Source organism: Aptenodytes patagonicus, chromosome 14 (assembly GCF_965638725.1).
Source record: "Aptenodytes patagonicus chromosome 14, bAptPat1.pri.cur, whole genome shotgun sequence".
NCBI classification, from domain to species: Eukaryota; Metazoa; Chordata; class Aves; order Sphenisciformes; family Spheniscidae; genus Aptenodytes; species Aptenodytes patagonicus.
Genome location: NC_134962.1, coordinates 18,164,136 through 18,187,700, shown reverse-complemented (window position 1 = coordinate 18,187,700; position 23,565 = coordinate 18,164,136). Strand labels below are relative to the sequence as shown.

At 46.3% G+C, this 23,565-nt stretch overlaps 1 protein-coding gene across 2 annotated transcripts; it reads right to left on the bottom strand.

Annotated features, from left to right (window-relative positions):
* Positions 1–1,568: 1,568 nt before the first annotated feature.
* On the bottom strand, positions 1,569–22,191 carry PIGU (phosphatidylinositol glycan anchor biosynthesis class U). Of its 2 annotated transcripts, XM_076352176.1 has the most exons (12): positions 22,043–22,191; positions 20,166–20,230; positions 18,803–18,862; positions 17,778–17,840; positions 16,101–16,210; positions 14,301–14,401; positions 12,194–12,291; positions 9,825–9,979; positions 9,179–9,322; positions 8,245–8,369; positions 6,253–6,395; positions 3,190–3,357 (listed from the first exon to the last, which is right to left on the bottom strand). In XM_076352176.1, exons 1-12 carry the CDS (start codon positions 22,170–22,172, stop codon positions 3,244–3,246), a joined length of 1,308 nt encoding a protein of 435 aa, XP_076208291.1. In that variant the 5' UTR covers positions 22,173–22,191; the 3' UTR covers positions 3,190–3,243. The 2 variants fall into 2 exon arrangements, with proteins under 2 accessions (XP_076208292.1, XP_076208291.1); XM_076352177.1 differs by lacking the exon at positions 6,253–6,395 and having other exon boundaries at positions 1,569–3,357.
* Between the last annotated feature and the right edge of the window lie 1,374 nt (positions 22,192–23,565).

Here is a 23,565-nt window from a genome sequence, read left to right as displayed (position 1 = left end):
TCCCACTGATGCCTCCCTCCCCAAAGCAGCCTGCATGGCCATGAGCCATAAACGTCCCATTTATGCCAATACAGGAGTTTCTGCATGCCCGGCATGGTGGCATGATGGCTGCAGTGGCCTGTCCCAGGCCCTGGCCCCACTGCAGGCATTTTTGGGGTTGCTCCTTGCCTCCATGGCAGGGCCCATTGCAGCCCCATCGGTCCTGGCTACCCTGGTGGGTGGGTCCCAGCTCCACTGTCCCCACCAGGCTTTGATGGCAGCAGTGGCCCAAGGATGGCAGCGGGAGGTTGGGGGTTCCTGGTGCCTGGCACAGCTGACACTTGGCCACTGGCAGAGCCCTGGGTGGGCCAGGAGGTCCCGGTGGCCCCAAAAGCCTCCCCTGGGACCCACCCCCTGCTCAGGAGCCAGGACGGGGAACCCAGTCCCTGTCTGAACTGCCATAGGACAGCCATCCCTGCCCCTGTCCCTATCCCTACTTCTCCCCCTGCCCAGTTCCTGTCCCTGTCCCTGACCTTGCCCTTGACACTGTCCCTGCCCCTGCACTTGCTTCTGCCCCATCCCTGCCCCTGCCTCAATATCTCTCCCTGCCCCTGCCCTTTCCATACCCCTACCCATGCCAGTGCTTCTGTCCCTGTCCTTTACCCAGTCCCTGTCCCTGCACCTGCCTTGCCCTTGACCCTGCTCCTGCCCCACCCTTTCTGTACCCCTGCCCCTGATTCTGCCCCTGCCCATCCTGCCCTTGACACTGCACTATCCCTGCACTGCCCCTGCCCTTGCTCATGCCCCTTCCCTGTTCCTGTCCCTGCCTCTGCCCTTGCCCTTTCCCTGCCCTTGCTCCTGCCCGTTGCCCCTTGCCCCTTCCCCTGCACTATCCTTGTCTCTGCCCCGGCCCTCTTGTGCCCCTGCCTCATCCCCTGCCTCGGCTCCTGCCCTTGCCCCTGCCCCTGTTCATGTCAGTGCCCATGCCCCTGCCCCATGCTCTTCCTCTGCCCCCAGTGCTCACACCGTTACCTCTTCTCAGGACCACTTCTGAGTCCAACTTTGGGCCCTGCTCCGCTGGGAGACCCAGCTGGAGCCAGCCTAGGGGGGGGGCTGCTGGGTGGCCAGGGGTGGGGCCCTGGGCACAGTCACAGGAACAAATTCAGCTGCTGGAAACAGAACGGAGCTGCTGCCCACGGCCCCTCGGCTCAGTTCTGCCGCCTCCCGTCAGCATCGTCTCCCTCCTGATGGGCGAATTATTTTCTGCTTTGTGGGAAGAGGAGGGGTTGTAAAATGGATAGCCCCCAGATAGCCCCAGCTGTTTACCCTCTTATTTTCTTTTACACTGCTGGCGGGTTGAACTGTGCATAGCTGGCTTTTCCTAAAATTGGAGTGGGTTTCAGCGTGCCCCAGAAGCGTCTGTTTGCTTTTTGGTGTGCCCCAGGGCCACTTGTTTTCCCTCCTGACCCCTGTGTTTGCTTTCAAGTCCCCTCACAACCCCTCCATGTGCCTCTCGGTGCCTCCCAGCCCCCACTCACCCTCCAGTGTCACACCCCCATCCCCCCCCAACATATTGTACACAAGAGGTGTTTAAAACTTGCACAGTTTATTATGCTCCTTGACATGCCACACAGCCGGCAGCCCAGAGCAGCCCTGCCTCCGTGTGCCTCTGCTGCGGCCCGAGCCGCAGGGCTGCTGCACGGCCTGCCCCGGCCGGAGCAGCTGAGCACAGGGGGCTGAGCTGGGCTCGGATTAACACCCCCCCACCAAAGCGCTAATAGCAGTGCAGTAAGGCAAAAGTTTTAATTGTCCAGAAAGAAAGAAGAGCTGTTGACAACCGCCTGGGCACGTTGGTCTCTCAGTTGCTCTGTACCAGGTGCAGTTTGGTTTCGATGTTGTCACATTCCCAGCCCTTCGGATTTTTCTTGGGATCAGTTGGGGCTGCCTGCTGCCCCAACACCAGTGAGAAGGCTTTCACACTGCAGTTACTGCTTCTCAGTGCCACCGCGCAACCAGCAGAGCAAGAAGCCAGCCTGGTGGATTTGCCCCAGTGGGTCACGTTCACCGGGTCAGCAGCGGCAGCAGCTCTGAAGTGAGCAGGTCTGAACACAGACAGAGGGGAATCATGGGGGAACCGAGGGGTAGTGCTTTAACAGAGTCCGCTGTGCACAGCCACAAGATACCATCACTGTACTTGCAAGGGGGTAACATGGGGAAGTGCATATCCCGTAGTGTTAAGCAACTGTGGAACACTTGGAGCCCAACAACTCAACAACAGCGGTGGCTGAGGCTCCTTCTGGAGTTGGTCTGGGGCCTTAAAGGGGAGATTTTGACAGCTCCTGGTCCCTAGCCCAGGCAGGCAGCTGCCCCAAGCGATCACAACGGTATAGTGTGAGCCCTGCACTGCCAAGCTTTGTTACCCTACAGAAACAAGGAGTAGCGGCAGTCTATCTATCTCCACAGTATTCTTCCTTCTTCTGAGACCCTGTAATGCCTCTGTGCAGCTCCTGACATGAAAATGTCTGTGTTGCTTCAACGGGATAGAGCAGTTAGTTACCCAGTACCCACCCTGCTCCTGCTTTCACCCCAATTCCAGTTCTTACTAGTGTTTGAGCGCCAGGGTTATTACCTGTGGCAGCAGCTTCAGCTGTCCTCCTTCCAACAGGTCATTCATTTTGGTCACCGATTTGTTTCACAAGCACCCACTGTGCCTGAGCACATGTGATTTTTCTAAATCCCGCAACAGTAGGAGAAACAAGAAATGGCATCTGCAGCCAGGGCTTAGGCACCAGGTACCCACAGATTGCCTTGTGCCAAGCGGGAGCATTACTGGTCAAAGCAGCGAAGGGGAAATTTCCAGGAGAAGCAAACATCTCCAAGAAGCAGTGATAGTAAAGTAAACAGTTTATGGTCTGAGCTCTTTCTGGGACACAGATTCAGCCCTGGTTTTAGCTCAGACACTTTCTCCAGTTCCTGCTGGACTGCCCCAGAGTTGATGGCTGAGGTCGCAGTGAAAAGCACAGCTCAGGGAAGAAGGGAGATGCTCCAACGGAGGCACTGCAGCTCCTACTTGTAGTTCTTACAGTCTCTGCACTGAGCCCACAGCTCAGGAGGGTATTCCCAGAACCTCAGCCCTTTCTTTCAGTAGGTATCATTCCCAAAGTCAGAACTCATTTGGGGAACCTTCCCCACCCACCCCACATACCCCAAGCTTTGCATGTTCCTTAGAGTGGTCCATGTCCCAGGGAATGGTGGGCACAATCCTTATTTCAAAACAAGCATGGCCTCTGTCCCATCTTGCCTTGTCAAATGGAGTCCATGAGTGAGGTAGTACTCCCGCCGAAGGAAGGCATAGAAATAATCCGAGATGAGCAGGATCTGCAGAAGTGAGATGTTCAGACACATCAGTGGTGCTTCAGAACAAGGAATAAACAGGGACATGTGTTTGTGACAGACCTTGAAGGGGTTTAAGAAGTTCTTAGACTGTTCATCACGCTTTGCGAGAGGACACACCGGGATCCTGTGAACACTCCTTGTCCATTGCCTTGCAATATTAAGCCAAGGGAGACTTAAACTAATATCTGTTGCACTACTAGTGTGTTCTCACAGACATCTCTGCTAAGGAGACAGTAGCTCCATAAACTGACCAAAATATATGACAATGGCAGGTCCATCTGTGCCACAGCTTTACAGACCATCTCAGCCTCACCCACAGGACTCCTTCCATGCAAGCACTGTCATGCAGTTCAACCCAAATGCTGAAAGTCTCCTGCTGCTGATTGCTATTAAATACTTCTTAATTGTGATTGTTTTTCAACAGCCATTTCTACTCAGAAAGGGTAAGAAGCTTGCAGGCAGCAGAAGGAATACCACAGCTCCTCAGGTCAGCCTTAGCAAACAGAAGCTTTAGCAGTTTAACAAAATGATACTTACCAGGCTAAGGGGTGAAGAGAAGTGCTGAAATGTCAAGGCTGTGGCTTCACAGTACAACGTCCAGGAGCAACACCAGATAAAAGCACTGCTTCCACCCCCATCACTTCTGCATCTCCTTCCTGCCCCTGTGCTGTCATGCCCTCTCTGTGGGGCAGCCAACCCTGTGTATACATTTGCACACTGTCTCCCTTTAGGTGGTGAACAGAGCTGGCTATCCCCCAGGTTTTCCCCTGATCCAGGTCAGAGCATGCTGCCAGACACACGGACGTTGGCACCGTCCTGTGTTGCTCGGGAGATGGGCGTACCTTAGGCTGGTATTGCCACTGGCCATGTTGTAGTGTGAAATCACAACTGAAGTGCATTGCAGAGAACCGCAGTGAACGTGGAAACCTGATGTGGAAATCACAAGGTCCCTCCCCTCCTCAGCCCCACTTTGGTTGTACTGAGGCACCATGGTGTGACTGCTCCCTTGCCTAAAAGCACTGAGAATGCAAGAGTGGGTCTCAGCAGTTTTTCTAAAGCAGTCACCTTGGGCAAGCTGCCTCTGCAGGGGCAGGCTGGGCTGCTGTAAGTGCAGGCAGTGACCTGCTGGCTCAGTAGTGCCATTTGTCATTTAGCCTCTTGTAGTGCGACCCTTCCCCAGGAATGCTGACCTCCTCCGTCTGGAAACAGCATCACATAACTGGAGTGGAAAACCTTTTCGGTGCCAGACCAAGCTAGTAGTTATTGTCCTAATGTCCAGATGCCGCTTAATGCATCACTTCTTACTTTGGCACAGTGCGTTCATCCATTTCCCTGGGGAATTCACTCCAGGGAGACCCTCACCTGAAGTATGCTGCAGTGCTAAGGGGACGGAGGGAGGGACAGTCAGGCTGTTAGCCAGAGCCTGCTTGGGTTACTGTTAAATACAGCTGCGGGGAAGGCTCAGTGGCAGGACGGGAGGATATGGAGGACCAGGGAAAGAGAAACAGGGCTGCAGACTGCTGAGGTCAGAGGAGAAAGTGCGAAGGAGAACAGACAGAGAAGGGTTGAGGTGCCCAGAGAGAGTGAAAACAGCCATGCTTATTCTGTCCGCTTCTTTTGCTGAACACCATGGCTGACTACTGACATGCTATATCAATATGGTTGATTTTACTTTTCACTAAACTTCTGTGCAGATGACTTAATGGGAAAAGAAAGAGCTGAGGTTAGTGGGGATGAAGGCTAGTTCTTTCTCACAAGGAAATCAGAAAGCAGATTTTTGCTCTGCATTTACACAGAGCACAAGAACTTGCAGGATCTGCTATGGCTTTCTCAGGTAGGAAACAAAAATTCTCTTAGAATATCAACACCTGCCATCTCTAAAGTTTTACTATTCCTTTCATTCCATAGCAAGACATGTAGTTAGAGAGCTAATGACCCACTCCCAATTTCCTACAAGCCCTTCTTAGTAGTATCTCTGTACTCTTCCTCACCCCGCTCACTGCATGGAGTCTCTTTTTGCTTTTACAGAATGGGCGTTTGTCCCCATTTATCAAGGGGGTGGGGGATGTACAAGCAGGTGATTTTCAGCCCCTGGCAAAACCACTCCTCTAGTTTTAGGAGAAGCAGACAAACATAAATGGCTGAGGCACATTCAAAATAAAGGCAACTTTAACATGAAATGAACATTCTGCTCACCCACATGTGAAACTGTCCCAGGGCTTAGGGACATAAGAAATAGCACAGAGAAGAGGAAGGACTTAGAAAAGGTTGTAGCAACTGTGTACATTGAACCCCATCCTCCAGGGGTGCTAAGCTCTGTTTTCCCTAAGGCTAGTGAAAGTCATGTATCTAGAATGGCCTTGAGAGAAGCAGGGAGAGCAAGCCCTGGCACGACTGGGACCCTGCATGTGCCCACAACCCTACGTTTCAGTGAGGTACAACGCTCAGAAAAATTGGTGCCATGTCCCCGTGTATGGGCAGTTCTCATTTGCCTGTTGTCTGGCCCCACTGCTGCTGCCCCATGGGTTTTTCTATTTCCCCTCTTAGCTCCCCTTCTTCATTCACTTGTGCTCTTAGTCCTGCCATACTGAGATGCTTTTCCCCTGCTATCAAGCAACAGACCATGTAACTTGCAGTGCAGTCTAGTTGGATTGTTAAGCTGTAGCTCAAATACTACAAGAGCTCCTTCCCATTAGTGTGCCAGAAGGTGAGGACTAGGCAGATTTCAGCTGGAGCAAGGAGAGGCAGGAAGCTGCTATGCAGGACTACACAGGATGCAAAGAGCTAGACACATCCTGCAGAATTCACTGTTGCTGACAGGACACCCGATCCAGCGACCTACCCAACGTGCAGCCTTGTTTGCCTCGCTCTACTAACCTGCCCTATGTTGAAAGTCAACGTGATGGCATAATAAAAATTGGAGTTGGCACTTCCTGCATAAATCCATAGATGCCATAGAACGGGGAACAGGAGGGAGCAGACAATGAGCACACATGACAGGATGAAGATGTTCCGGAGGACTGCAAAAGAAAACCAAGCTGTTAAAATGATGCATTATTGAGCAGCCATGCTCACGCAACCAGCAATGGTATTTAGGGTATGTGCAGTGGGGGAGAGGCACTTGCCAACACATACTTCTCTCCAATAATCTTTCACAGTTTGCTTTAATAATTTCCTGGCTAGCTTTTGTAAGAAATCCACTATATTTCCCTTTAAAACAAATACTTCTGCCTTTGCTTGAATGTGAAATCCTCATTCTTTCTAGGTCCTGCTTCCAAACACTCTTCCTCAGAGGACTTTGGCCTTTTGGTGTCCACACTACAGTAACTAGCAGTTTTGAGAAGGGCCTTTCCACCAGCATCATGATTCAGAGAGCAGAGCACACCATTCCCTAGCCTCATCCAGGTGACGACAAAGGAAAAAAATGAACCTGTGGGCCATAGGAAGAGAGATGCTTTCTTGGGAGGTGGTAAGGAAATGAAAGCACCATAAAAGGAGGAAACTCATATAGGCCAAATGCATTGACAAACACATGACCTCAGGAGGTGCAAGTGTGGCCAGAATCCGTTAGTCTGCATGAGTATGTGTCAGATGGACAAAAACCAAGCACAACTTTGTCTAAAAGAGCTGGGAGCTACTAGGCCAGAAGAGATTTTGTTTTCTGTGAACTATTTATGCCTGTCCTTTGGCAGCAGTATTATAATTCATCCCGGCACTTGTGTTGCTGTGCTTGGCTATAGCGCAGCCAATGTCCTTGAAGGTAACTGAAAGACTCCCGATCATTCTGCAGCTGAAGTGAGCTATCTGACATTTTAACAGCATTATCACATCCAAACCTGTTCACACCTATCTTTTAAAACTTCTTATTCACTCACTGTGGGGTGGGAGCATGTGACAGATGACTGTCCCTCTCACTGGTCATAGTCCCCTTATCTGCATGCTTGAACATGCAACTGAACTACACTGAATCGGGATTTCTCAGAAGTACATCACCTGCTATGGCTGTGACATGCTCAGGGCTAGCCTGTGGCTTCCTGCCCTGTTTTATCACAGATGCTTTGGCCTTAGCTTTCCTTAGTCCGAAACTAATAGAGCAGATGGTCTCCAAGTCTCTTGACTCCTGATGATGTCCATTATGTCTCCTGCCATAACAGGCTAGCTGTCCATAAACACACTTGGCCTGGGTTAGAGAAGACTGCAGTAAAAGGCCCGGACAACCTGGCAGGGTTGGCCAAAGCAGTTGGTTTAAGCAAGAAACACCAGGAAAAACACAGCGCTTCCAAATCTCCCCAGTGTGGCACGTTCTAGAGACTGAATGTGAAAATCATCAGGAAGCTCTCTGGTGATTTAAACAGCTAAAGAGGTTCTTTATGAAGCATTTAAGAAAAACTGAAAAATTGCTTGGAGTAATTCAGTTACTTTCACTCTAAGCAAAAAAGCAGATGCAAAACAAAGAACCACTGCAAGGTGCAGGATTTTAAGGCTGGGGGACTTGCCAATTGCAGGAGCAGTGTTCAAATTACACAGCCTTAAATGGGAGTGAAGCATTTGAAGGATGGATGTACTTTAAATAAGCCACATCCCTTGTGCAGGACTGTAAAAGGTTCTTAGAAAAAAGTTAATCTTCAGAACAACTTGGAGAGAGGGGGAAGATAAGGTACAAGTGAAAATTCCCTCCTCAACCAATTTCAACCTAGTTCTAAAGACACGTTAGAGACTGTATCACTGGAAAAATCAAGCCTCCTTCCAGACACCCCAAGGAGGCCACAAGAGCCTGTGGACATGGGCCTGGTTTGGTTTAATGGTGACAATTATTGGACAGGCCCTTTCCCATTCCAGATAAGGAACAATCAAACACAAAGAACTTACATCTGTAAAGGTGGCTCCAGACTGGAAGGAAGGCCATGTACAGTGCAATGTCTCCCACAGTGGGATAGGACTTGAAGATAGAAATGATTGCAATCTGGATAAACATGAAGAACACAGGGTGTTCCCTAGAAAGGGTAAGACACAAAGGATAAGAGGATGCAGTAGGGTCTCTGGAAACTGGAAATAAGTATCAGCAAGGGCACAAATGTACTGTGGGATAGGCTCAAAGAGGCTCTCTGTTCTCTCCAAACAAGCCTCTGAGTGCTGGGCGGGGTAGACTGAGCTGCTCTGCAGAGAAGCAGTATAAGGGGATGCACATCTGCCTGCTGCCCTCACACAGAAACTTTATGTCTCAACTCAACATACATTTATACAGTTGGTCATCTGGGCTGCTCTTCCCCAGCTCTGTCTTATTCACCGAAAAGCAAGCAGCACCTCCTGTCTGAAGGTTATTTGGAGAAGCCCATAGTTATCCCTCTGGTATGTCATGATGTCTGTATCCATTCCAAGCCAACAGGATAAGCTCACTGAGAATCCAGGCGTCTTAACGGGTGTTTTTATCAGAAAGAAGGGTAATGTTGTTAGCGCAGTCTGCTAGGAAAGTTTTCACTTTTTTCCTGACAGTAACTAACTTGAAGCTGCAGCCAAGAGTTCTTGCTTTCTGACTACACTGGCTTATGCTGGCAGGGAGCAGGCACCTCTATAGCCTAAGTTTCTGCTCTCTCTTTTGATGCCTGTAACACGTCTGTTGCATAGCAGAGCCCAACTCACTCTATTTAAGAGGAATAAAGATTGAAACTTTGGGAAATGAAGAGGATAGGCCCTGTTAAAAGACTATTTTTTTCAGGCTTGTAGATCCAGACATCTGACGCCAGCCTTATAAGCTTCCACCGGAAAAATGAGAGTAAAAAAACTAGCAGAGAAACATACTTACTTTAGCTTTATTGCCAAGGGAATGGTGTAGAAGAACACATTGATTTGAAACACACATACGAAGAAAAGACTAAAGTGTTCAAACATCTCTGCAAAGAAGTACCAGAAAAGGCCAATATTGGGTGTCAGATCTGGAACAGAGAGGCTGAAATTTGAAAAGAAAAGTCAAGGTAGTATTTTTAAATGGTTGTTTTTCACTGCCCTGCTTCTGTTACATTAATTAATCATTGTGTGCTACTGGATGGAGGACCTATATTTTAAACCCGTGGAAGAGAAACCAAAGGGGTGAAAACCTGGAGAGAAAAAGGACTAATCCTTCCCTATCCCCAGCAGGATTTAAACCGTTCCCAAGCAGACATTTCTCCAGAGATGAAAATTTCACAGCCACGGTAGCTCAACGATCAAATCCATTTCCAATCAACTCAGTGGAAAACATCTCCTGTCTTCTCTAATTCTTGCTGTTACTTAATTAACAGAAGTTGGCTAATGCCTGCTCTTCTCCACACGCTCTTTCTTTTCTTGCATTGCCAATAAAATCACAGATCACACACTCCTTAGGACAGGGAGTGGGGCACCTGTGTGTGATGCACAAGAAACAACATGGGGGGGGGCTAGACAGAAAAAACAGTAAGAGTCCTTATACTTACATAAACCCGTAAACAGATGGGATAAAATCCCAGGAGTTGAGGAGGAAGAAGGAGAGGCAGATGATCACCACTAGGCTGCACAGGTACAGGGCTGCATACTGCATGGTGTAGAGCCAGAAGCTTTTACTTTTCAGTTTTATTGGTATGAACTGACGCTGAAAATGAAATACAAGCAGCAGATATCCCTCATCAGGTGGAAAGCCACAAGAAAGCCCGAGCGTTCAGAACGTAATTTTAAATCGATGAAAGAAAGCATCAAACACTGGCACTATGGCACTGGAAGGAGCAGCTCTCAAGCACAATTTGCTTGATGTTCTTCACTCTGGCCAGTTAAGTCATATTGCACATATTTCCAGAACTGTGCTTGAAAATACAGTAGCTAAGCTGGTCATTTCTGCTTGCAGCGAGTCAAGTCTCACGCACTCAATATAAGATTTACACACACCTCCTCACAGCTATACTTGTATCTTAGATGTTTGCAATACTGTACTGCTGCCTGCCTTCTACTGCATGAACCCATATCAACTGGGTGACGGACAGCCCTGCTCCATGACCCACCACCCTGTGATGCCAGGTCTCCACCACATGGACTGGCACTCATGCTCTGCTGAAAGCAGAGAAAGAGGACATCCAGTGGGTTCCTAAGCACAAAGGAGCCCCTCTAAAAGATTGCCTCCTCAGACAAAGACAACTGGTGCAGTCCTGCCACTGCCACATGTCCTGATAAGTCAACCACAAGCCCTTGTCACATAACGTGACATATGGGTATCTCACTCCAAGAGGTCCCCTGACTGCATTTGTAAAGACAAATATACACACAGGGGCAAACACCTTTGGGAATCGCTCAGAGTTCTGCAGCTCCAAGTCAGTGATGCAGCTTTGCCATTTGGTACTAGGGTTTACACTGGCAGGAGATGTACAGAGAGCCAGCTCTAACTGATGTGGGCTCTGTGTAAAGCATGTTCTGTTTTCTCAGTCATAGTGTGTTTAATGCCACTTGCTGGAACAATGTAAGCAAGTTTACCAAGGATTTTTGGCAGGACAGATTGGAAAGTGCTGGAGAAAAGCTATTTAATTCTGTACAAAGAATGCAGGAAAGTTCATTTACAAATCTGGATAAAAGAACACACACTAGCATGATCCCCTTTAAAAGCTGCAAATTAGGCATTCACATATCAAAGCACTTGTTGTTGCTTGTGAACACAACGCTTGTACTTTTCTGCTGCTTTACTTTGACTAAAGTTAAAAGAGAACAAATGAGACCAAAATATAAAATATATAAGGTAAACACTCCTAAAAATTATCAAACTGAAAAAGCAACACTGACTCTGCAGAAGTTCTTGTCTTGCAAAGAGTAATAATAATAAAATTTCTGAAAAAAAAATGAGACATTCATGTCAGATAGTCAGGGAAAAAAATGGACTAGAACTGACTCGCCATTCTCTTTTGAAGCTCAGAGATTTGAGAATAGGCTGTAATAAACCTGTAGTTAAGATTAGTTATAAAAATCATGAGGGAGACAGAACAGAAGCAACGAAGAAACACTGGCGAAACACTCAACAGCAGGACTTTCAGAATGGCAAAAATAATAAAAATGATCACCAAGTGATCTGTGAATTGGGGTAAAAGTCCTTTGCTAGTGGTCACAGCCTCACCTTGCTCCCGTATCAGAATAAGACTATCAAATGATCAGTTTTCATTAAGTGCATTATAATTTGGATTCTTGGTTAAGTCACTGTTTATAGTATCAGCACAAGAGCTAAGAGAGAGACCAGCGGGAAGCATGCAGGCAAACCGGTGATGAATCCACTCACTAGCAAAGAGCTGCCTCAGCTTTAAACCCTACCCCTGCCTGCAGATGTGCCTACCAGCCTACTGCTGCGCTAGTTTTGTCTGGAGCAGTGTCTGTCAGTTGAGGCACTGTGTACCCATGAATGACCAAGGTCAGCCCTGCTGGAATTCAGGGGTCCTGTTAATGGGGAGGGAGAAAGGACAAGGGCAACCAGCCGCTTTCACAAGCACACGCCTTTTGCCATTAAACTCCAAATCAGCATTTCAGAGTTTGAGTGATTCAAACATACAGCTCCTCATTCCTCCTCTCCAGGTCTAAAATCCTCATTGTTATTCACACGACACAAAGAATAGCACTTATTTCGGGCAAGCTAAACACCAGCCAGTTCTGTAGATGACTTTCTGCTCCCTTCTCTCTATGCACAGGCATCCCCATTAAGGCTTCAAACTTCCCATGGTTTGACGAGAGTCACTTTTTCTGCAACTCAGGACTTGCCCGACTTCCCTCTCAATAGCTAAGGACTGTCTCTGCACAGCTACAAGAAGACGACAGGTACCAACAGTTAGAAATCATCTACCTGTAGAAGGTAAAGCAGTGCTGGAGCAAATAATGTGAGAGGGTAGAGTGACTGGTATGTTGCTAAGGCCAGGAACACAGCACTGAGGAAGGCACTACCTGCAAAGAAAAAAAAAATGTTCATTTGTAAGGAACATTTAATATAAACAGCCTTCCAGACAGGAAGTCCAAATGGGAAGAAATGCATAACCCTCTGCAGGGGCTTTACAAATATCAGAACACCGCTTAAAGGCGTTTTTAGCAGAGTGTGTCCTGGACAGTGTCCTTTTCTTAACTACATTTTGAACGGAGAATGACTCATACCAAGGTGATTCTCCCACAAGAAAGAACCGCTGAGTGGTTTATATCTCCTATCATTCACATACAGAGATTCATGTAATTCAGTCTATATATAGACCATGCTGTCTGCTGTTTATGCATGGGAATACACTCACTTAAGTCATATCTGCCATGAAACAGCTGTTATACTCATACTGGGCATGTTGGATAACCTCGTCACCAGAATGCGTCAGGGCCCTCAGCAAAGCTCTGTGAAAGAGAGCAAGCGAAAGTCTGCAGCTGATGGAACGAAGTGGCATTAGCCCTACTTTACAGATACCAAAACTGAGGCGTAAAAAGGATTAGCACAGCTTTTCCAAGTGGTCTTAAAAATATGAATGCTGTTATTGAGGAAGCTTTATTTGAGGTGTCTCAGGTTGAGCTAAGTGCTGAGTACTCACATTGCCCAACTACCAAAACCAGAAATCAAGTGCAAAAGATCCCAGGTTAAACAATAAAAATACAAGCACCCAGTGCAGTAGCCTGGTTATAACTTTCAGTCTTATGTCATTCGATGGAAGTCATCTGTAAAAATACAGCTTAGACAGCAAGAATTCTAGTGCATTGGACTAATTGTCAGCCTACTGACATCAAACACTCAGTAAGCTTCTCTCTGCTTCCACCTTTTGAAAGAGAAAATATAGGGTTACCTGGTGATGAGCCTTCTCCATTCTTCAACTACACTCTCCTAGACAGAAACCTCCCTATCCTCTATTTTATCGAGTGTTCAATTCTGCACAGATCTAAAGAATTGGTACCCAGAAATCATAGTCATAATCTGATATCCTCTCTTTGCCCACTTTAAAACCTAGAGGCTGCCACACTCCCAGTCAGAGAGAAAACACAGGCGGCAGCCACTACAGTTTTGTCTATGACTGAGCTATTTGTCTTATGCTATCAGTGAACAGTTAAAAATCAGTTTAAGTAAACGGACCCCACTCGTTTGCTTTTGCAAATGCTTTTAAACCAAAACCCCTCCTGCCTCAATTAGTCAATAATTGGAGGAAAACTTTCTTTTGGAAACACTAATAAAAACAATCTATATCAGCTTTCTTCGCAACGTCTGGGTCTGGGCACTGCTGGAGACAAAAGATCAGACTGAGCTTTCCTCTGATCCAGCACAGAACTCCTAAAACTTATGTGACTAGTACAAATCACATACGCTAAAAGACTTTAGCACTGGGGAGTCATAAATGAAACAGAAACCTGGCATTATGCACAAAATGAATGAAACAGCTATTCTGTCATAATCTGTTCAGCTGTGTCGGTATGGTCTTTGGTTACTGTTTCTGCTTCCCCAAAGCTCAATTAGCTAATTTCAAACCAAGGTTACAACTGTGAGTGAAAGCCAAATAATAGCTGCAGGCAACTGCTTGCTTTTGAATAAAAGTTCAAAGATACACTTTGAAAATAAATTGTATACAACACTTTAAGTGTATATTCACGTACAAAAGAAAGAGCAGCAGAGCATTATGTCCTCCTACACACAGACAGGCATTTCTTCATAAACAGAAAATTATTCAAAGTCATCCAGGAAAAGGAGTCAGTTCTTAGAGATTAAACTCCTAGGTACACTGAGATGAAAGCAAGTTTTGACTTGACTATAAAGTCTCTTGATCTCTTGTGATTTCAGGTCAAACTTTGACCTTGCTCCAGTCCCCGTTTCTGATGTGTTTCACTGAGATCTTTGTAGCAATCATATTTGTAAAGTTCCACCTTGATTTAATTTCTGCTAATTTTCTGATCTTTATAGAAAGACATAATGAACCATTTTTTCTTCATTATGTTACCTTTTATTGTAGCTAAAATGAAGAATGCAATGACAGTATTGTTGATGGCACAGGTGGACTTTGCCACACAAGACATCACAGTGTAGGGGTTTAACAGGTAGCTGAAAAAGAGCAAAGGTCGAGTTACATTCATGCCATTCAAAGGAGATACCATCTAATTAAAGAGACGTTCAAAGGAAAAACAGATGCAGTTTGCCATTTCTTTTTGTTTATTTACATTTGATGGGATCCTTTCCTCATCAAATTAACTCAGCTGAACAGGTTCTTTAGTCTGGAGCAAAAAACAGATTCTTGGATTGTAGCCTTGGACACAGTGGCCACAGGGAGCACACTGGAGAAAAGGAGACGGTTGGGAAGATGGCTAAAATGCAAGTTCTATCCTAGAAAACGACTACCAAAAATGTTCCTTGTTTTGCAGAAACATTGTGCATTTATCCAGTCAGACCTAGGAATACTGGGTCCAAAGTAAACTCTTTCTGTTACTCATATCTACTGACTCTGAGAAAGTAATAAAAATAAGAAGATAGCAAGATGGAAACAAATCCCCAGGCACGAGCAGTTTCCCCAAACCCAATGGCACCTGCACACTCTTGCTATGGCAGAGCAATCATTTCTGTTCACCATGACATGATCTGAGCACAAAACCTGCCAGCTATGAAAACCTGGCATATTTTAACTGGAATTATGGAAAGACAGCAAACTCTGAACACTTCTACCTTCCAGAATGCAGCCACACTTTATTTAGTAAGGATGCCAGCTGCTTTTGGAAATGAGAATTACAATAACCTCAAAAGCACAGAAGAATGTTTGGAAGGATTACCAATACAATAAGCAAGATAATGTATCAATCAGCCTTGCTAGTAACTAAATCAATCATCAGAGTGAATAGACAGGGCTGATGATTTCCTAATTATCTCTTTACATAAACATTTTTACCACTTCTCTGAGTCCCAGGCTTTTTCTGTGTTTCCAGAGAGACAGCGTACAGCAGAATAGGTACAACTTAATGCCAACTTTGCTGCGGTAATGTGCAACAATGTTAAATACAAAACAGTCTGCAATTTACAGACTCTCTCGCCCTGGGGAATTTACCATTTTACAAAATTCATATGAAAATAAGAAAAAATAACAACTTATCTAATGGAAAACTCTCTCTGACACAGAATAATTCAGATGATAATTTATTCACATCAAAACCCCAATTAAAAGAATAATTCTTTGACATTAAGTACCTTGCTTGTATATTATTTATTTTAGTTGAAGTTTTCTGAAATAAAAAGTATTTAGGATACAGAGGAACAACAAGACATGACACTATTAAGATGACAACCTGAAAATATTTTTGAATTATTATAAGCAATTCTGGGATATTCAAGTTGTGATATTCAGCAAACGTTTTGTTTGACTGCTCAAAAATTGTCCTAACTTTTCTGAAAAGACACCCGAGACATTTGGGAGGCATAAAATCAGTTTTGATGACATTAGCATACAGGCAGAATAAATGGGCATGTGATCTGTGCAGACACAACATTCTTGCTACCAAATTAATGACCTTATGCTGTTGAGCCTCTTAGAGGGCCTGAGTGAATTTACTTGTTGGCAACAAACATTTGGAAAAGCATCTGCTTTTCACTTTCAAACCGAGTATTCAGAGCTGAGGGGATTTTTATGTATAATAGGAAATTCAGAATTCTTGGGGAAAAAAAAAAATTCTTCAACAAATGCTGAAGCCCCAAATCAGACAAATAAAACCCAAAGGGAGCTGAGGAACCAAAGCAGCCTACAAGAAGCAATACTTACAATAGTGCTACCTTGAGGGGGATGTAGTGCATTTCCATGGGCGTCCGGATGAGTTCCGCCACATCTGGTGCATATTTATCCAGTTCTATTAGGAGCTTTTGCTTTTTGAACTGAACAAGAGAGAATGACCGAAGACTGTCAGATGAGGAAAGTCATTATTTCTTATCACTCAGGATTTCCATTACTGTGGAACAGTATATATGAGCCCCAGGCGTGAGCCAAAACTCATGTTATGTGAGGTGTTGTACAAACAGAACAAAAACCCCCTCTCTTTTCCCAAATACTTAACAACTGAAGTGGAAGTCATGAGAAAGCAGATAATCTCTACTTATTTGAACTTCCTTAATTACCTGTGTCTAACTCTTGACACAGCTGACTGAATTCACCACGCTAGAGTTTAACACTTTCAATCTTCCTAAAGCTTGTCTGGATCTCCAATGACTTTATAAATTCACTGTTCAACATACAAGCCCCTAAGAAACCAAGTCACAGAAGCATGCGGTCTTTGCTACTCTGAAGATGGATACCTCTATGCCAAATCTCCTTTAGGAACCCAAGATCTCTCTCTTTAATCTATCTTGTTCTATGATGCTCTCTATGGAGACAAAAGAGAAATCTGAATTATGAACCTACTGAACTATATCACGGTGAGACAGAAGGAGAGAGATGCTGGCAATAAATTCTCAATGAGCAAAGTAGCTCACACACAGGATTTTTACACGGCTGTCATTCTATCATGAGTTATTTCTCCAACCTCAGAGGACAAGGAACAAGTATGTAGCTGGACGGGAGACCACAGAGATGCTGTAGAAAATGCAGCCTCCCTGTTCATGTTGATACTGAATCACTGCCCCTCTAGGATCGCAGACCGCACAGCATTACACAGCTTATACAAAATGTTCTCTGAGCTACTTATGAGAGAGAGCTGGGAGGAATCACTCACCTCAAAATACATGTACCTATAATCTGAAAGGAACAAGTAATATTTGGTGTCAGACTTTCACCTTGCTCAGTAGAATGATTTATGTCACCTCAGCATCCTTGGAAGGTTTATTCCTTCCTTTACACATTTCCAGTCTGTGTATTAATTCATGCTGTGTGCAAATACAAACCATATTCAGGGTAAAACATTCCAGGCTCTAGCTACAAAATTTACAGAAGATTGTAGCAGGAGCAGAGGTGAGAAAGGAAGTGCTCAAGTCTTGCCAGAAGTCTTGCCAAATCCATAGTCCAGTAATTAAATTCTGCATACTGCAAACTGCCACAACAACTGAAGGTGGGTTTTCAGTACACGTTCTAAAATCTCACATCCCATCTTGTGTACCATGACCCTAGACTTGTCCGCATTTCATTGTCTATTGCATTCTCACAAACTTCTCAAATTCTTTACACTCCTTTTCGATTAAAGAATCTACACTGCTGTGATCATCATTCAAGGGCAGTGTGGTAGCTACGGACACTAATTTGTTTCATACCGCAATACTGCCACAACAAAACTTAAAATACCTCCGCTGTTTACCTCATTCAGTCCCCATGTTTACTGATCATCCAGATATGATCAGATTTACTGCAACGAGGACTGGTTGATACTGCATCATCTGGCATGTGTTTTCTTTGGTACAAGATATTTATACTTGCTGGGAGAAGAGGATCAGCAACACTGGCAAGTCAGCTTACCACAACTTTGTTGAAGTCCTGAATGGCCAAGTAAAGGGCAACAGCAGTTAGCACATCAGTTATCTAAAAAAGCAAGGCATAGACAGACTGACTGTAAGCAAAATAAACAAATGGAGAAAAAGATATTGGACAGTAATACAATAAGGACTCTGATCTGACTCAGCTCACGAGAAGAAAAAACAAGCTTTAAAAACACTAGACTGCTGATTTGTACACTGTGCTCACACACCACCGCTTAACCTTGAAGCCATGAGCTGTATCAAAGATATTAATATTTACAAAACAAGAGAGTGGGGACTTAAGGTGAAAGAAGTATGCGAGGGTAATAGAATCACTGATCTAATTAGAGCACAGGCAACACTGGGGCAGTGCCCAGCTGGCTAAACCCACCTGTCCATTAATCGAGCACAACAGTGCCTTGAGCTGTCCCAAACTTACCAGGCAGCCGTACAGTCATCTGAACAATCAGCACAAGCACAATGCAGATGGCTGTTAGCTCTGCATGAGACCTGCCCAGCAGGGATCCGGGGAGAGAGGCTCCACCAGGTGGCACGTGCAGCCAGCTATATGATTTCTGTCCTTCTGAATTACGCAGACTCGGAGAATAGTTTACAGGAGACATTTGGAGGACTAACCCATTTGTGCCCTCTTTGCAGGCCTGGGGTTTGGCAGTGGGTTTTAGTGAGAAACATTGCAGTGTACGGATAAGACTGGGGGGACAAAATATTCTGACCTTTAAGAGGTAACTTTTGAAACTTGAAACAAAATGCCAACTTCCTGTCCCTCTGCGTGGATACTTATCTAACCAAGAACTCACAAAAAAGAAGGAACATGTACAACAAGGGAAAAGCCCGAACGTGGATTTGTACAGGCAAAGCTGCCTTTCTAATTAAACTGTGAGCTCAGCAGGAATCTGAACTACAGGGAGGCTGAAGGTCCCCGATTCTTGCAGGACTAAAAGGAAAGTCATACTCAGCATTTCACAGAATGAGACCTTTCAAGAGGAGCTTTCCAGGAGCACTTACCATGAACACCAATTCAGCATATTCAATCAGGAAGTGGAAGAGATATATTATCAACGGGGTCTAAAAGAGAGCAGAAGGGAAGCCCATGTCAAATACTGTCCAGACAGAACAACTGGTGATTTGATGAGGAAAATGGAGCAGTACTATGAGAGACTGCGAAAGGCAATTTTCCTTAGCCTCTTCTACAATGCTGTTACTTCAGAGTAAAGTGATGAAACAAAGCACACTTACTGGTCTTTTTCCTTGCAAAGTTCTCAATGCACTTTATAAAAGACACCGTCAACTTTGAAAAGTATATTCTATTCCAACTTTTCAATTCTACTAGTATAGTGGTAGAGTTACAATAGAAAGCATATGAAGAACAGCTTTAGAAAATAACTTTTTCTAGAGAATCTATTTTTTCAGGTTGTTTGCAGGTACTTTTGAAAGTATTTCCTGCATAGCTGGTTTCATTCTTTAGCCTGTTGTTTAGATGAGTCTTTTATAAAGCAAAAAGAAGAAAGCATGTTAAAAACATAAAGCAGTAGGACTACAGTCCTATCATTCTTTTACTCCAACAGCTTTTCCCTTCTAGGGTAAGAGGAAGAGCATGTTTCTGAATTATTCCTTTGACGGAAAAACGTAATCTGGAAGTACTGTATTTACATGGTGTAAATTCAGTCTTCGCTGTGAGGAAATATATTTCTTTTGAAATACTTCTGAAATAATGTGATGGCATAAATAAGCATGGGAAAATATTTTCCAGTCTGGAAGAAAACTGTGTTTAAAGAAGGAGAATTTATTGAAGAGAAACAAGTTTTCAGAGGTATGCAAAGCATCTGCCTCACCCCTAGGTGACACTATGTATGAGTGTACCTTCATATCAGTAAGACCACTCAAGGGCACAAAAACTCCACAGGTGCTTAAGTGTTTGGAGGAACGAGGCGTTTTCAAGATGCATGCTTGTGCTGATGTTAATATTTCTGCAAATGCAGAAACTCAAGATGCTGCTATCCAGTAAAACTGTGTTCAGACTCACAATGACACTATCTCTCCCTGCTCCGGCCTCTGCTGAAAGGAACATCTGGATGTGAACAGAATGTTTTACTTATTACAGATTTCCCCTATTTCAGACTCTCCTTATGCAGTAATAAATATTATGATGTCTATCATCTGCACAGCAACGAGTTATTCCATGATGAACTGCATTTCCTCATTGTGCTAGTCACTACGTATACAACTATTGCACAGACAACTACATGACTCCAAGTTCTCTGAAGTCTTTGGGACAAGACAGGTCCCCAGCCTTTGCCAGTCCGTGAGCAGTAAGACTAAGAAATGTGCCACTTGAATATCACGTTTAAAATGAAGCGTGCATACTGACCTCATGAAAAATAGCTCCAGAATATGGCGAGACCCCTAAATCCAGCAGAGCTAACCCTTCGACCACTGAAACATACAAAACGCCTGCATTAGAATCCTGTAACGTGGGAAGAGAAAAATCTCATGATGGTAAAACTATAGTTTTTAACACACCCATGGTCATAAGAATCTCACATTGAATCGCTATCTGAATGGGTGACACAAAATTTCACAAAGCCAACAACCAGCTAGAATTGATTGTTTTTCTTCTGCCATGCAAATTTCTTTTGTAACTGAATGGTCAGTTGTAATCTATTTATTTGTTTCAGCTAAAAATGTAATAACTGAAATGTTTTGCACTTAACTACATATAAATCAGATATATGATATTTACTGATTTTAAGTCACCTATTATGTGACGCATGGTATCTACGCTGGAGAAATACTTAATTCTAAGAGGGCAAATCACGACATAATATACAATTTGAACTATTTTGCCTAATTAGATGTAGAGAGACCTGAAACGTCCAAAACCACAATAAAAGAGCAGAAATGAATGCATATTACCAGGCAAAGCTAAAAGCTTTATCCGTTGTTGGAACTTCCTGACATTTCGCAGCCTTAATTCAGATCCTTTGGAATCATGTAATTACAGCTTGCACTGCAATGCACGCACACGTTTTTCCATAGGATCTCCACCTTACTGAGCACAAAGGTTCCCTGGGGATTGAGCAGCGTATGCAGTGAAAGAAGCTATGGGAAATAGGTCCATTTGTTCAGAGGGAAATGAGGCAGGAGACTGCAGGAAGCAACAAGAGGTTCTCAGTTCAGCGACATGCTGGAGAAGTAGATTCTGTCTCTGCTACAAAGTTCCCCTATGATGACAGCCTGGACTTTTCAAGGTGATCCTAACTGTGCTCCTTACTCTCTAGACGCCTACCTTGGTGCCCTAAGGTAAGATTTAGAAAGTATCCATTGCTGCAAGGGAATTTTTGGGAGCTGTATTTTGAAACTATGAAGTACGAAGTGCTACACACTGGAGCAGAGGCTTTAGATCATCAGATGCATTCATGCTTTTGACCTTTATCACTCTGTGCCACTGTTTTCCACCCCAAAACTGCAAATAATTTTACCTGCATAATAACTGGATATTATTTTCCCAAAGGGCTGTCTTTAAAATAAATTAAGGTTCCTAACGGGCTCAGATGCTACAGAGATGAATGCCACCAAAAAGCCTTGATTAAACTGTACCTCAGTCTTCAGAAGAGAATTTGATTCGTTGGTAACGTGTGGGGCCACAAACTGAGCAAGGAAAATGAAAGGGTGAATAGCTGTGCATGAACTGGGAACCATGCAGTCATGTTCACACCATGAGACGGTGCTTGTGCAGTTAATGTGTAATGAAAGCGACTCAATCAAGGTTGCTGAAACTACATATTCAGTGCCAGATTTTGTCACTCTCCCATTTTACATACATCTGTGACACAATCAGTTTGTACAAGCGCAACCAAGCCAGCTGCACACAATGGCTAAACCCCCATCCTCCTGCCTTCGGTCCCGTGTCCCTCCCGCCCCCTTGCAGCTGCCGAACACTCGCTCTTCCTTCGGGGACAACTGCCACGGACCATTTCATGCAGCTTTCGGTCGGGCCCGGGAGAGGAGGGGCCCGTCCCCAGCCCCGGGACTGCAGCCCGGCCCTCTCCCCGCGGGGCCGTGCCCCAGCCTGGCGCCGGCCCGGGGACAGGCCCCCGCCCGCCTGCAGCTGCGCTCCCGGCCCCTGGGGGTCCCCAGCCCCGGGCGACCGCCGCCCCCGGCCCCCTCACCGCCACCCTCGCGGGCCTCGGCCCATTCAGCCGCGCCGGGGGAGCGGTGCCCCGGCCCGGGTTCGCCGGGCCTCACCTCGCTTCCAGGCGTTTAACGGGGACGCCACCTCGACCCGCTCGGAGATGAAAGCGGCGAGGCTGGAGCGGTAGAGCACGGCCCGGACCGTCACGGCCACCAGGACCACCAGCACCAAGGGAGCCGCCATCCTCGCGGGCAGACACCGGCTGCCGCCGCCTGTAGTTCCCGGGCGGCGCAGGAGAACGGGGCGCCAATGCACCGGCCCGGCCGGGAAGACTACATATCCCAGGAGACCCCCGCGCAGCGCCGCCCCACCGCTTCCCGGCACCGCTTGAGAGCTACGGCGAGGGCGTGGGGCGAACCTAGCCGGAGCGCGAAGGCGTTGGGCTGCTTTCCCTGGCCCGCCTGGCGAGGGCGGGAGCGGCCGGGCCGGGGAGGCCGGGCCCGGCGGGCGCCACCCGCTCTGCCGGCGCTGCGGCGCGGCCGGGCCCAGGGCCGGTGTCCCGCTTTCCACCTGCCGAGCTGCCCCTTTCCAGTCAGCTTTCCTCTCCTTCGCCGGCCGGTGTCGCCTGCGCGGCAGAGCCTGGGCATGGGGCCCGTCCCAGCGCCTCGCGGGGCCAGGCCTCTCCGTCGGTCTGGTCAGAGCCCTCCGCTTCCCGGTTCTGCACAAAGCCTCTCGGCCTCCCGCCTCTGTGGAGGGCCTGGCTCCGACTCCTCGCTGGCCTTTCCGTGGCCGGCTGTGCTGCCCCATGAAGCCGTCTCGTGTCCTGCACGGAGCAGGCCCCGGTGCCTCGGCCTCTCCTTGGAGCCAGTGCTCCAGCACCTGAGCGTCGTGGCGGCCCTGCGCTGAACTCGGGCAGGACTGCTACAAGGTGTTCCTCCTCCTCAGCTGCAGGACACTGCATGTGTCCTCCTTGGGTTTCATCAGGCTCCTCTTGACCCACTTCTCCAGCCTGTGGAGGTGCCTCGGGATCGCAGCTCTACCCCCGAGCACGAGCTACTCACACATCGCATTCATTTCTGCACTCAGCAAGTTGCCCAGCTGGAGCAGAGGCTGGCAGGCTGAGCCCGGCTGTACACTCCGAAGTGGAGGATCAGCGGCTTCTGGGCAGGTGTTTGGAAAGTCCCTCAGACTGTTCTTTATTTCATCAGGTATATATACCCCTGTAGCCGTTGCCTGCATGTAGCTGCTACCACCCTTTTGGCTATGGTCAGAGTTGCACAGCTGTTGACGGTAGTGAGTGCTGGTGGCCTTGTATGGTTTCAGCAGGCTCTTGGTGAACTGAGATTGTCAGTCCAACAGTTTCAACAGGAGCTTATGAGTTCTTGGAAGACTTTCACACACTACCTTCCCAGCACATGCTTTCCTGCTGTTTTTCGATAACTGTTTCTCCATCCACATCTGTAGGTACCTATACAGCCCATTCACACAAACTCTCACAAAAGCAGCCTTTACAACACTTCCTCTGGAGTGGAGACAAATGGAAGGAAGACCTGGTAGCCTCTTAAAAGATTGAGGGACAGAATGAAAACACACACTTCATATCATGGTATGTGAAGACAACACTTATTTTCATGTA